Source organism: Berghia stephanieae, chromosome 1 (genome assembly GCF_034508935.2).
Source record: "Berghia stephanieae isolate SIO BIC M18660-M18661 chromosome 1, UCSD_Bste_1.3, whole genome shotgun sequence".
Lineage (NCBI taxonomy): Eukaryota > Metazoa > Mollusca > Gastropoda > Nudibranchia > Aeolidiidae > Berghia > Berghia stephanieae.
Window position 1 is genome coordinate 95,619,017 of NC_088360.1, and position 12,500 is coordinate 95,631,516.

Genomic DNA, 12,500 nt, shown 5'->3' on the forward strand with positions numbered 1-12,500 from the left:
GGAATCGAACCCTGTACTTTCAAGGTTAGAGTCTGACAGGTTGTCCACTCCGCTACAGAGCCACCTGACTATTCATCACATTTAATAAGGTCTTTCTAAAACATTATTTTACCTCCAATGCACTTCTATTTTCTGATTTTATATTTCGATTTTTTTAGATTATTATTATTTTTATTCAAATTAGACATCCTATATATGTCACAATATAACTTTTGTCATATCCAAATACAGAGACACATTATCGCTGATGAAATTGGGTGGAATGCGCATGCGTAACGGAGGTGCATAAAACGATCCGTTAAGATACACCGTAAACGGAGGTGCATAAAATCACTACGTAAAGGTAAATAAATAATTAACTTTCATTTATTATGGAAATTTTTGTGTTATTTCTACTTCGAATTAAAGCACGCTTCGCCGTTTTAAGGACTCCTAAGCTTCCTCCAGATGACCTTACTTGAAAGCGGCTTGAGACACTTCAACGGAAGCGAGGACGAGAGACGCATGAGCAAAACCACCTTTAAGTTCTCTTGGTAAGGGCATGTTGTTATAACTGTGTCATACCGGAAGACTCTTTTCGTTTGAAGACTCGGAAGATCGGGCTATCCATACACTCTTCTTGTCTGATGATTAGTTAAGCGAGGCGCTATCTTTCGCTATTTTCCCTCGCCTCGATTCAAAATGAATCTACAGATATGTCTCACGGAGTTATTGACTTACATTTACAAAACCATCATACTTCATACATGTTGCGTTTATAAATACAACAATCGAGATGCAAATGATAGCAATCACCGTTTCTATAGATAAGATTAACCCTCTCCTTACCACCCATAGGAAAATCGTCACACTCGTTACGATGCAACTGACAATATTCTTTTTCTGATTTCTCTTGTACATCACAAAATTTAAAGAAATGCTTTGATTACAGCTATAAATACTAAACACTGTGTTGTAGAGCTCACTTGGTATTTTATTTTTTTTTTTGTTTGAGTAAGAAAAGTCTATTTTTGTGCTGGGTGGGTGTAAATTTTCGGGGGAAATTCTAAAGTAGCTGGTAAGGAGAGAGTTAAACGAGGGAAGTGATAATCATTTTTTTTCTTGTTAAAATATCAGTATCGTTTCTATATCGTATCGTATTGATATCGAAAATTTCTGATATCGCCCAACACTGGTGTAAAAACAAGGCGGAAGTCATTTTAGAACTGTTGACAGCTTGTTTTTATTTGCTAAAAAATGAATATTTTATGTTATTTCGAAACCCAAAAAATAATTTTTCGTGACAATTATTATTTGGAAAATCATACATCATACATATAAGTTTGAAATGAAACTTTTAAAATTGACTTGCTTCAAATTATGCAGTAGGGGGCGCGTCCATCGTTCCATAAGGGGGGTACAGTCCTGTCCCAAATCTGTAACATATGTAATAAAGAGAAACCTACCGCACCTATTGGGACGGGACAAATCAGTCCTAGTCCTAGCGTGTCCCGAACCTTTGTGAAATGCTACAAAATCAACGGGACAGGACTGTCCAAGTCCCGTGTTCATATCATTTGTGATAGAAGAAAAATATAGCAGCCTTCCGCCCTAGGACAAAAAAGTCCCAGACTTGGCGGCGTCGTGTCAAAGTTGCAATGCCTGTCTTTATTATCTGCATCCCTACTACTACTACTACTACTACTACTACTACTACTACTACTACTACTACTATACTACTACTACTAATGCTACTACTACTACTACTACTACTAATGCTGCTGCTGCTACTACTACTACTACTACTACTACTACTACTACTACTACTACTACTACTACTACTACTACTACTACTACTACTACACTACTACTATACTGCTGTGCTGCTGCTGCTACACTACTACTACTACTACTACTACTACTATACTACTACTACTACTACTACTACTACTACTACTACTACTACTACTACTACTTACTACTACTACTACTACTACTACTACTACTACTACTACTACTACTCTATACTTACTACTACTACTACTACTACTACTACTATCTACTACTACTACTACTATACTACTACTACTATACTACTTACTACTACTACTACTATACTAAACTACACTACTACTAGGACACACTACTACTACATAGACTACTACTACTACTACTACTACTACTACTACTATACTACTACTACTACACTACTACTAACTGACTACTACTACTATATACTACTACTACTACTACTACTACAATTTCTACTGTTGCTTCTGCTGCTGCTACTGCCACTGATGAGTATACTAATACCTACATCCCTTATTTTATTTCACTTTCTTTACTGTATTCCACAGCTCCTCCCCGCCTCCCCTCTTTTGATATAATTAATTACGCCTGTCCTAGTGCGGAAGGAGCCTAAGGGAAAAGAAGCATGCATTTTATAAGCCTAAAGTTAACCATTACATTGAGATAAAGATTTAAATCATAGCAACACTTATGATTGAAAAAATCGCAAATACTTCCGAGAGTATTTTATAGAGAATTAAGAGCTATCTAAGGTAAACACTTGAGATTTAGACCCAGTAATCCATTAAAATTGAATTGGCTCTGCGCATGGCTGAAGTCATCGTATTTTTACAAACGAAAAGAATACCACGCCCACTTTGTTTAGAGTCCTTTTCTTTACATCCATGGAGGTGACTAAGGCAAGCGCCAGGACTTCGACTCTTTGCTTCGTATGAGTCGAATATGGCTCTGCGTAAGATAATTTCGACAATAATTTACAACGGAAAAAGCGGCCTTGAATGTCGTGTATCATAATCGACGTGTGCACGCCGATTATAATGGTAGCCTGATAAGAAAGATGAAAGGTGTGCTAATTAAATATTTTGCGTCGGAAAAGTATATGGAGACTGATTTCTTAATAGCACAAAATAACCGATTAGTCTACGTCCCTGTCAAGCTCAGAGCCTTCAGAGTCAGAGACTAGAGATCAATCATAAGAACCGATTTTTAGTCACGTGTTTTGCTCAGGATTAAGACTAGAAAGTCTTTTACTAGGCTAACCTTGACTAGATTTAGTAACGTCTCATAAGAACGAGCCCTGGTCCCAATTTCATGGAACCAGACTAGATTTAGTTCTTTAATAGGTAGTAAATGACTTCATAGTCTTAAATCTGAGCGAAGCAAGTGACTAGAACAATCGAATTTTAATTTTATGAACGTTTTCTAGTCTCTGACCAACTAGGCTCTTGCCGAGAAGTGGGCGTTGTAAGGACGACTAATTCGGTTATTTTGTGCTGGTTACATCAAGCTCTCTATTACACGATGGCAGGTAAGATGCCATTCTTCATACTTTCAACGCAAAAGATTTCCAAAGAGGAAATTAGCAACACATAGATATATTATTTCATTGTTTCATATTTGAACTTACTTTTGCCATAGGCACATGATGAATCAAGTCATGTGATATATTGACTGCCAACTGTCAATTCTATATTTAGGTCAATGAAAGTTTTATTGAAACTCGAACAAATTGAACCAAAACAAAAACTCAAAAACAAAAACAAAAAACCCAGCAAACACAAGCAATACAGAAAGTGTGTAAATCACAAACTTTCAGTCGGTTACAATGCCAGCAGAATAACTTTTGTTTCCAGTATACTTTCCAATCGTTTTTTTTTCTTTGAAGCGAACCCTTCGACGTCGAGTCTCCGTTCACTTGCAACTTGCGAGCCCAATTACATCGGAGGTTCTTTTTTTTAGTTGTTACTCACAAAAACATGTACTTTCGACGATCTGTACTTTTCTTCCAGTTGTTTGAAACCAGTGCCAATAGCAACAGGACACGTTTTGCATCTGTCACTCGTTACCGACTTTATTGTCCTTCTGAGACGAAGCTCTCTCAATCTCACAACAGCTGCTATCTTGTCGACACTATGGTGTATCCTAGCGACTAGTCAGGAACAAACGATGAAGCCAATCTGAGCAAAGGACTAAAACTTGGCAAAACTTAGTCCGAAAGTGCCTTGATTTTAGTCTGAAACTTGACTGCTCAGCCCACATAAAAAGCGATTTTTTTCAAGTCCTTGACTGAAGTCAGAGACTAAGTGCTAGTCCGCCTACATAAAAACGGGCACTGGTAGAGACCAATATTTGCACAATGACCAGTATGAATAAATTTCAGGATGGACTCTGATCCTGTAGACTAAATCTTTTAAATTTTCTATTCCAGTATCTTATATTTTCATTGTATGTAGCATAAGCACTGTAGCGCGAAGTCAATTAGTTTATATGATCTATTTATAATGTGATTTTTCATTATAAAAACAATTCACTGTTTTATTTTCAGAAAACGTGTAACGCAACGTGCTTTTATTTGCATAAGTCTGATAACCTAATTCATTATGGGCTTATTGCTGTAATGGAATTCGCAAAGAATGACGCAAATTACTGTCCATTACAACAATGTTAAACAAGGCCATAATTGGATTCGGATGCCAGACCCCCATATATGTACAAGTCGAATTAAAACCATTTATTCGCTTTTCTAGATAGCCCTAATCTGTGTCACTTAAAGGAATTTGTCGTTAAAAAATCGGAGTCTTTCAGGCATCTATTTATAAGTTTCCCTGCGACGACTTGGAGAAAATAAGGTGATCACTTCTTACACTAAAAACAGCTTGTAATTTACGTTAGAAATAGTTAATGGTGAAAGAACATCGCATTATTGTAGATAATTCGTTGGACTTGTCTCGTAGCAATAGCACAACCTTTGCACAAAAAATGTATTAAATAACTGTGTACCTAGTCAAAGAAATCAAGATTGAAAACAGATTACGTGTTAATCCGGTAAAATTAAAATCCTCGCGCTTAAAGAGCGTTTAAATCACACCCCTAAGGTTCATTAAAGTTCTCTTGAGGGTCAAGTATGCTTTGTGCATATGTATCAATAATTTAGTTAGCAAAAAATAAAAGAGAAGAAAACAGGAAGAAAGAAAGAAGGAAAGAAAAAAAAGGGGGCGTGGGGGGAGGGGGGGGGGAATACAGAAACAGAAACAAATGATCCAGAAATATTGCTAAGATATTTTTTTGTCTTTGGTCATTAAAAAAAAATTGAAAAATTCATCAAAAAAATACAGATTTTCAAAGATTAATTCAACAAACAATATTTTATTGGTGAATGATTCAATATTTTAACGATACCTTTTTCTTCAAATGATATACACGGGAAACAAATTCATAACTGCACTGTAAAGTCGTTTGACTTATTTTCGGGGATACCCGGTATGTTTACCCTCTAAAAGAGCCAGACGTACAAATTACACCATCGGAGATGGGCGTCTCCTTCAAAAAGGCAGACTTGGATCGATAATTTCTGCCCCTTTTTCAGCTTCCAGAGACGCATGGTGCTGCTAATATCAATTGTACTTTGAGTCATACCAAGATATATCTCCTTGCTATCATTAATCCTTGCAAAAAGCCGCAATTTGCCATTACCTTCCTGACGAAAGACAGCATTTAAAGCATAAACACCATCTACTGTAGGATTCAGGTGACATGAAACCGTATCAAAAGACATGCTGTTTTGGATTATCTTGGTACACGTATCCAAATGTAGTTTGTGTCCGAGTAAAAGAGGTCCATTCCGATTTAGTTCCACATAAGTTGAAATTTCTGCATCCTGAATAAGTCTCGATTCAATATCACAAATGTGCTGGCTAAGATCAGTGACCTCCCTCCTTAGATCTAAGTTTTTGTCAGTTGCAACCAAAGCACGGTTGAAAACTCTGCCGATATCGTGAAGATGTTTTATTTGGCCCTTTAATTCTTTCGAATTATCATTTGATTCCTTCGACATTGAACTCAAGCGTCTTTCAAGTTTTTCGATCTTGTCCTCATGCTGGACACGTCTTTCTTCCAAACAATCAACTTTCTGTTGGAAATAAAGAATCTAAATGAGTTTAAATTTACAACAACAAAAAATTCGAAACAAAAATTATTGTTTCTCAACATTAACATGAACATGGAAACGTTTCTTTGTTTCATGTTTGTGTTGAGAATATTGGCTATTAAGCTTAAATGCTGACCAACTAACTTCACAGCGTGTGTGTGTGTGTGTGTGTGTGTGTGTGTGTGTGTGTGTGTTGAACCCCTGACATCAAGAAGTCGGGGAGAGTGGCTCTAAATAGACATACAGTTTGAAGCGACTTGTTTGGGGGTTGTGGATGTTCATACGGTAGAGTCACGATCTCCCGGGCCAGGCGGAGTTGTGTACCAGTAAGGTCGCGGGTTCGAGCTCCCATCGCCGCCGGGAAGTTTTTATTCTCTGTTGTCTTCTGGCATTTCCTACTCACTTCATTTCTTCTTTTTAAAAAACGAACAGAATTTCTACAATTCGATATTTATATTTGTTATGTGGTCTGTCATAGAGTCACAATAGACATTTATTGTTAAGCAAGTAAAGCGGCTATAAGTCAAACAGACAGTGAAGATAGTATTTTCGAACTTTTGCGTCCGCTTTGTTTTTTTCATGATTTGCTTCGTGTCTGATTGTCTGTATTCATTAGCTCGTACGGTAGAGGGGGTTAGTAGAGGGAGTGCTTTGTTATTTTATTATGTACATATAAAATCTATCTTTAATAATAATAATAATAATAATAATAATAATAATAATAATAATAATAATAATAATAATAGTAATAATAATAAAATAATAATAATATATAATAATAATAATAATAATAATAATAATAATAATAATAATAATAATAATAATAATAATAATAATAATTCATAGCCAAATCAAGGATTCATAGAGTCTTTAATCTTTAAAGGTCTGTTAATGAAAAGAAAAAGAAAAAATTAACTCTCGGAAACCTAGTAAGAAACAAAGCATAATTTACTGAGCCTTAAAGAGGCTTAATGACAAATTACCTAAGTATCTCACCCAACGAACGTTTGACGTATAATGCATCACACCATTTCTCATAAACAAGAGAGGTTAATGAATTAAGAAGAAAATATTTGTTCTAGTATGTATTATTGCTCAAATCGAGACCCACTTTGTTACTGCTTTTGTTAATGTGAAATTTGAAAAGTTTCCTATAAATCTTTGAAGAGAACAATATCCCTACAATCAACGGCAACAATTCTTAGATTCTTCATCATAAATGTCCCCATTTCCTCCACGTCTACGAAACAGTTTCATGGAATAAAGAGATTAACATTAAAACTTGCTGTTACGGCCGCTAGGCCTCTCCCCCTATTTCACACTTTTAGCATACACTTTGTAACCTGTAGATAGCCTGGTAGTAGAGCTGTTGCGGGACACCGGAACGAAGCGATCCATCAAACATTGAATCGGAACTCGGAACTGTATCTCTTTCAAACCAATTCACATCCAATTGTAAACAAGCTGCCGGATGTCTTGGTTTTAATACTCTTCAACAGTCGTAACGCCACTTCCTTCCTAATGACGCGTGGTAACTTAGTAACACTGGCTCTAAACTATCGCAACAATGGTGGACGCTCGTATGAAATATTTCTCAGGCGAGCATAAAGGATATCCAGAGGATAAAAACCCCCATAAATTTGATCATGTTTTGACTTTTACACATTTTGATCACAAGGCATATGAAAAGTTCTAGCCATCATGAAAAATAAGAAGTAATGATTTTCTTTGTTTAGAGCCAAGATGGCCGCCGTTGCCGGGAGGCGTGACACCAGACTATTGAATCGTATTGAACGAGAGAGAAAACAATTCACATCCAGCAGGATATTCCGAGAATGGAGGGATAAGAGATGAGGGTAGGGGGCATGGGGGAAGATAAAAAAAAGATGGATCGCCTGATGACGTAGTACATGCACTTGTGGTGCAGGTGGTTTAACCCCTTAACAGCGAAGCTGATTTTTTGTTTTCAGATAATAGTTTCTTTTTATCTTTATTATTGTTAATGGAGAATAAAGCGTTTCCACCAAAAGAGCAGTCAGAGCATTGCGGCACGGGCTTCAAATTGCTTTGCCGTTACTTGTCTTTTGATGAAAACGGGAAGATCTGGTGTTGGGTCAAAATAAGATCGAGTTTCGCCTTTAAAGTGTTACATTGCTACTGATTTTTGCTTCTTTTTATTTTCAACTCAGTGTTGCTGGTTGTTATATCATTTACTTTTTTTATGATTAGCAAGGGAGGTAGAAGTGTCACGGGATGCTTGACGGAGCGTGCAATTAATCCTTTGACAGTGACACTGATTTTTAGTTTTCAAATAATAGTTTCCCTTTAAATTATTTTTCATGCAGAATAAACCGTTTCCACCATTGAGACCCAGGCTTCGATTAAACTCTAATTGCATTGCTGTTATTTGTCTTTTGATGAAAACAGCATGATCTTTTCGCTCCAAGATTGAACTTCGTCTTTGAAAGGTTCAGTTGTTTTGGGTTTTTGTTTTTGTACTTTTTTTTTGTTTTTGTTTTTTAAATTCTTTTTTTAAACGCAGCTTCGCTGTTTCTTTTCAGTTTTTTTTTTCTGACTGGCAAGCGCTGTACTTACCAGCATGGCTTGTACACACAAAATGATTCATCTAGGTCACAAAACGATTCGTCTATGATTCGTTTGTGCCATGGCAGTAAAACAAACCGAGCGGCTTGGAGTTCGAAAGACCTTTATATAAAAGGCTTGGTATTCACAAGACCCTAATAAACTAATTCCCGCCCCAGCTCTACCTGGTATGTAGTATAATTTGGGTTTGACTCCCATCATCTGCGCTGTGTGTGTGTGTGTGGTTTTGAGCAGGTGTCCTAGCCCCTAACTCATTTACGGCGCTGCATTTCGTCAGAAGCATTAACTTTTGCAATAGGATCATAAAGGCGATGAAGATAATGCTGATAATGATGGAGAAGACGATGAAGGGGGAGGATGAAGAGGAGAGGGAGGAGGAGGAGGAGGTGGTGGTGGTGGTGGTGGTGGAGGGGAAGAAGATAGTGATTGTGGTGGTAGAGGTGGAAGAAAAGGAGGAGAATATGACAATCAGGAAGATTGATAGAAGGAGGAGGAAGAGAAGGAGATTGGGGAAGAGGAGGAGGGGAGGGGAGGAGAGGAACACTGAAATTGCCGTTTATAGTGATTTTACCTTTTTTAAGATAGCATTCTCTCTTTCAGCTCTTAGAAAATCTCTCTGAAATGCGATATTTTCTTTTTGCAGTGCAAGGATCTCTGAGCTCATTGCTTTATTACTTTCCTCTAAGGTTAAAAGCCTGGCGAGAAGATCCTGGAACTGGTTTGAGGTGGCAGACATTCTGAATCCTGTAATAATTATTTTTTTAAAAAAGGTAATTGAGTTGTCGGTGGCTCATCGGTACAATATTATCTTGAATTTTGACAATGACCACGCTGAGCAATTATGATCCAAGCATTTTGTCCCCGGCATTGCATCCTTGGTTAAGACATTTTACAAATATTACTACAATAGACTATGGTGTGAATTAGAATTTGGCAGTTAGCAGAGACGGATGTTTAAAAATGCTAGTCTAATAATAAAAAGAGACACTCTAACGAAAGACATGAACTGTATGAAATGGAAATTTAGTTTCATAATATGGATTTCTGTGGAAATAAATGAAGTTTTGTGAATTGTAAAATTCTTTAATGTGGAAAACAAATAAAATAAAATTACTAAAAGTAGTAGTAGTAGTAGTAGTAGTAGTAGTAGTAGTAGTAGTAGTAGTAGTAGTAGTAGTAGTAGTAGTAGTAGTAGTAGTAGTAGTAGTCGTCGTCGTCGTCGTCGTCGTCGTCGTCGTCGTAGTAGTAGTAGTAGTAGTAGTAGTAGTAGTAGTAGTAGTAGTAGTAGTAGATAGCAGTACTACTACTACTACTACTAGTACTACTACTACTACTACTAGTACTACTACTACTACTACTAGTACTACTACTACTACTGTTATTATTATTATTATTATTATTATTATTATTATTATTATTATTATTATTATTATTATTATTATTATTATTATTATTATTATTATTATTAATATTATTGTTGTTGTTATTATTATTATTATTATTATATTATTATTATTATTATTATTATTATTATTATTATTATTATTATTCACACACAGAGAGAACGTCAAGATGGCTTTTGCGGGTGCATCTCTCGTCCGAATTTGTTCTTTTTTTTCTGGGCAACATTGTGTTAGGAATTGATCCTTTTTTTTTTCGGCAAAATGAATAAAATTGGCTACTTTTTATGGTAACATAAACAATGGCTGCTATTTCTCTTAATCAACATAAGACATATGGCTAACAAAATATCGGTAAAATTACTCAGCTCGGCAAGGACCATGTTTTTAAGTAAGTACCGAAAAAAGTTTGTTATGGGTGTAGTATGATAAAAAAATAGATTTTTCAAAGCACAAAGTTAAGGCCCAATTTTGTATGAAAATTTTCCACTAAGATTTAATATTTTGCATTATTATAGCCTATGTAAAAGTTAAAGAGGTATCTAATTAACATTATGTGCGGCTATGTGGCATAGTGGTATGACACTCGCCTTTGGATTGAAAGCTCCTGGGTTCGAGTCCCGAGCGGTGCATAGTTAAGTCTGTGGAGCAGGCTCTTCACTCACAGTCTTTTACCGTACTCAGGTGTAAAATGAGTACCTAGCCGTTAACAGCGTTATATCTATCAGGAAAATTGTAATATCGTCTAATAGGCGTCATGTCTCTTCCCACATGTTAAGTATTACTGTTGGCTTGAGGCCCGTTGTAAAGCGCGTTGAGTGCTTTCAGTGAATATTGCGCTAATTAAAAGTTCAATTTTTAAAAATTCTTTTCAGTTATAAGAGCACCAAGTTCCCAAATAAACCACAATCTTACCTGATTTGTGCGCTGTGATATACGTAAAAAATGCCAATTAGGAGTCGGCGGAGGGCACGGTGATGGTGGGCCTACTAGTGATGTTAAAAGCACTACAGCAGAAGTTGTAAGGTGCACTAACCAAACTTTCGCACTGTATAGACCACAAAAATTAAAAACTTTTCAACTGAGGATATCTTTCCTTTGGTAAAGGATATTTCTCTAATTATGAAAAAGAATTAAAGAATGAAAAATAATTTCAAACTTTAAAATATGTTATTGGGGTGAGAGAAAAAATGTTTAGAACTAAACACACGGTTCAAGTGCGACTTGACTTTGAAAGCCAAAATCAAACGAAAGGCTCCCAGAACAATCCTCTTCTATAACACAGGGAACATAAAAATAGCCTTAATGAAAATCAATATAATCTATTCGTAAACCAAGAGTGATTATTCCAAAAGAAATTATATCTGAGCAGCACATTAAAAAATTGAGACCAATTTGTTTGTTAAATGTTTCAAACACGATAGCTCAGGATGTATTGCTCGTAGAATAAAGTCGGTCTGACCCAACATGTACTTATTTGCAGGTCTGATAACTCAAATTGTTTGGGCTCATTGTTGTAACGGATATACAAGTACTCTCAAACCAACGCAAAATAGTGTTCATTACAACAAAGTTAAATCAAGTTCATGAATGTATTCGGTAATCAGACCTGATTATATGTGCACGTTGGTCTTACATCACAAAGAGCCCACTACAAAGACCGAGAAAACAAACACACAAACAAAACAAAACCCTATAGAGCAGTATAATTAGGTGCCCCAAACGTAAACAAGGTCTAGAAGCACATGGCAAACCACATGTTCCTGTCTTGACAGCTCAAGTTCCAATGTAAATTATAGAAAAAAAATAACCTTTAAAATTTGGCTGTTAGGGGGCAAAAGAAACACATATTCATAAATACTCGATCATGCATCAAATAATGTCTAGATATGGATATTTTATGGAACAAAAGGTAAAATTTATCAAAAGTTACAGTCTATCTATTTTTAGACCAGAGCAAATTATTGCGCTGGTGTGAACAAAACGAGAATTCTTCGGAGCCTGATTTTCAGAATAATTTAGTCTTATATTATTATTTCTGCAACTGTTAGATTTTATGTAAACATATTTTCAATACTGAAAGTGTATTGCCTACAACTCAAACTACAAAATTGGGAGACCTATATTGTGCATAAATTTTTCCGGTCCCTAACGAAAATCACTAGCAACTTGTTATTGTTTACGTTTGGGGCACCTAATTATACTGCTCTATAAATATAGTAACCTAGCTTTCATAAATAAGACGAGTACCTATTACTGGGGGGGGGGGGGGGGGGGGGCAGAGCTATAGGGTTTTGTGTTAATATGCTAGGGAACAAATCATAATGAGTACACACTTCGCTTTTATAAACTGAAAGACAAAATATTTTGTCAGAGGAGATTATATCAATGCTGTTCATATAGCCAGCATAAGACATTAACCACATAATTTCACATCTCTCTCCAACAAAACAATAGGGAAGTGTGTCACTGACCGTCTGCATTTGGTTCCCTGTGGCACACCATCGATAAAATAAAACTTAGACATTGTTATTAACTGTGGCTCAATGTTATTCATAATA

The 12,500-nt window shown here is 36.0% G+C and overlaps 1 protein-coding gene and 1 long non-coding RNA gene across 3 annotated transcripts in view; one reads left to right on the forward strand and one right to left on the reverse strand.

Annotated features, from left to right (window-relative positions):
* LOC144962436 (uncharacterized) overlaps positions 1 to 8,527 on the forward strand; it is a 21,404-nt gene extending 12,877 nt beyond the window's left edge. Inside the window, exons 3-4 of the long non-coding RNA XR_013643479.1 lie at positions 232 to 343; positions 8,281 to 8,527. This is a non-coding gene — a long non-coding RNA (uncharacterized LOC144962436). The remainder of the gene's footprint in view (positions 1 to 231; positions 344 to 8,280) is intronic.
* The window catches only part of LOC144962433 (uncharacterized), an 11,418-nt gene continuing 115 nt past the window's right edge, over positions 1,198 to 12,500 (reverse strand). The window contains exons 2-4 of one of the 2 annotated variants that reach the window (XM_078895376.1): positions 10,855 to 10,987; positions 9,111 to 9,283; positions 1,198 to 5,917 (exon numbers count right to left, since the gene is read on the reverse strand). In XM_078895376.1, the coding sequence (XP_078751502.1) occupies positions 5,282 to 5,917; positions 9,111 to 9,275 (801 nt within the window). In that variant the 5' untranslated portion in view covers positions 9,276 to 9,283; positions 10,855 to 10,987 and the 3' untranslated portion in view covers positions 1,198 to 5,281. The remainder of the gene's footprint in view (positions 5,918 to 9,110; positions 9,284 to 10,854; positions 10,988 to 12,500) is intronic. The other variant, XM_078895377.1, reaches the window with a different exon arrangement.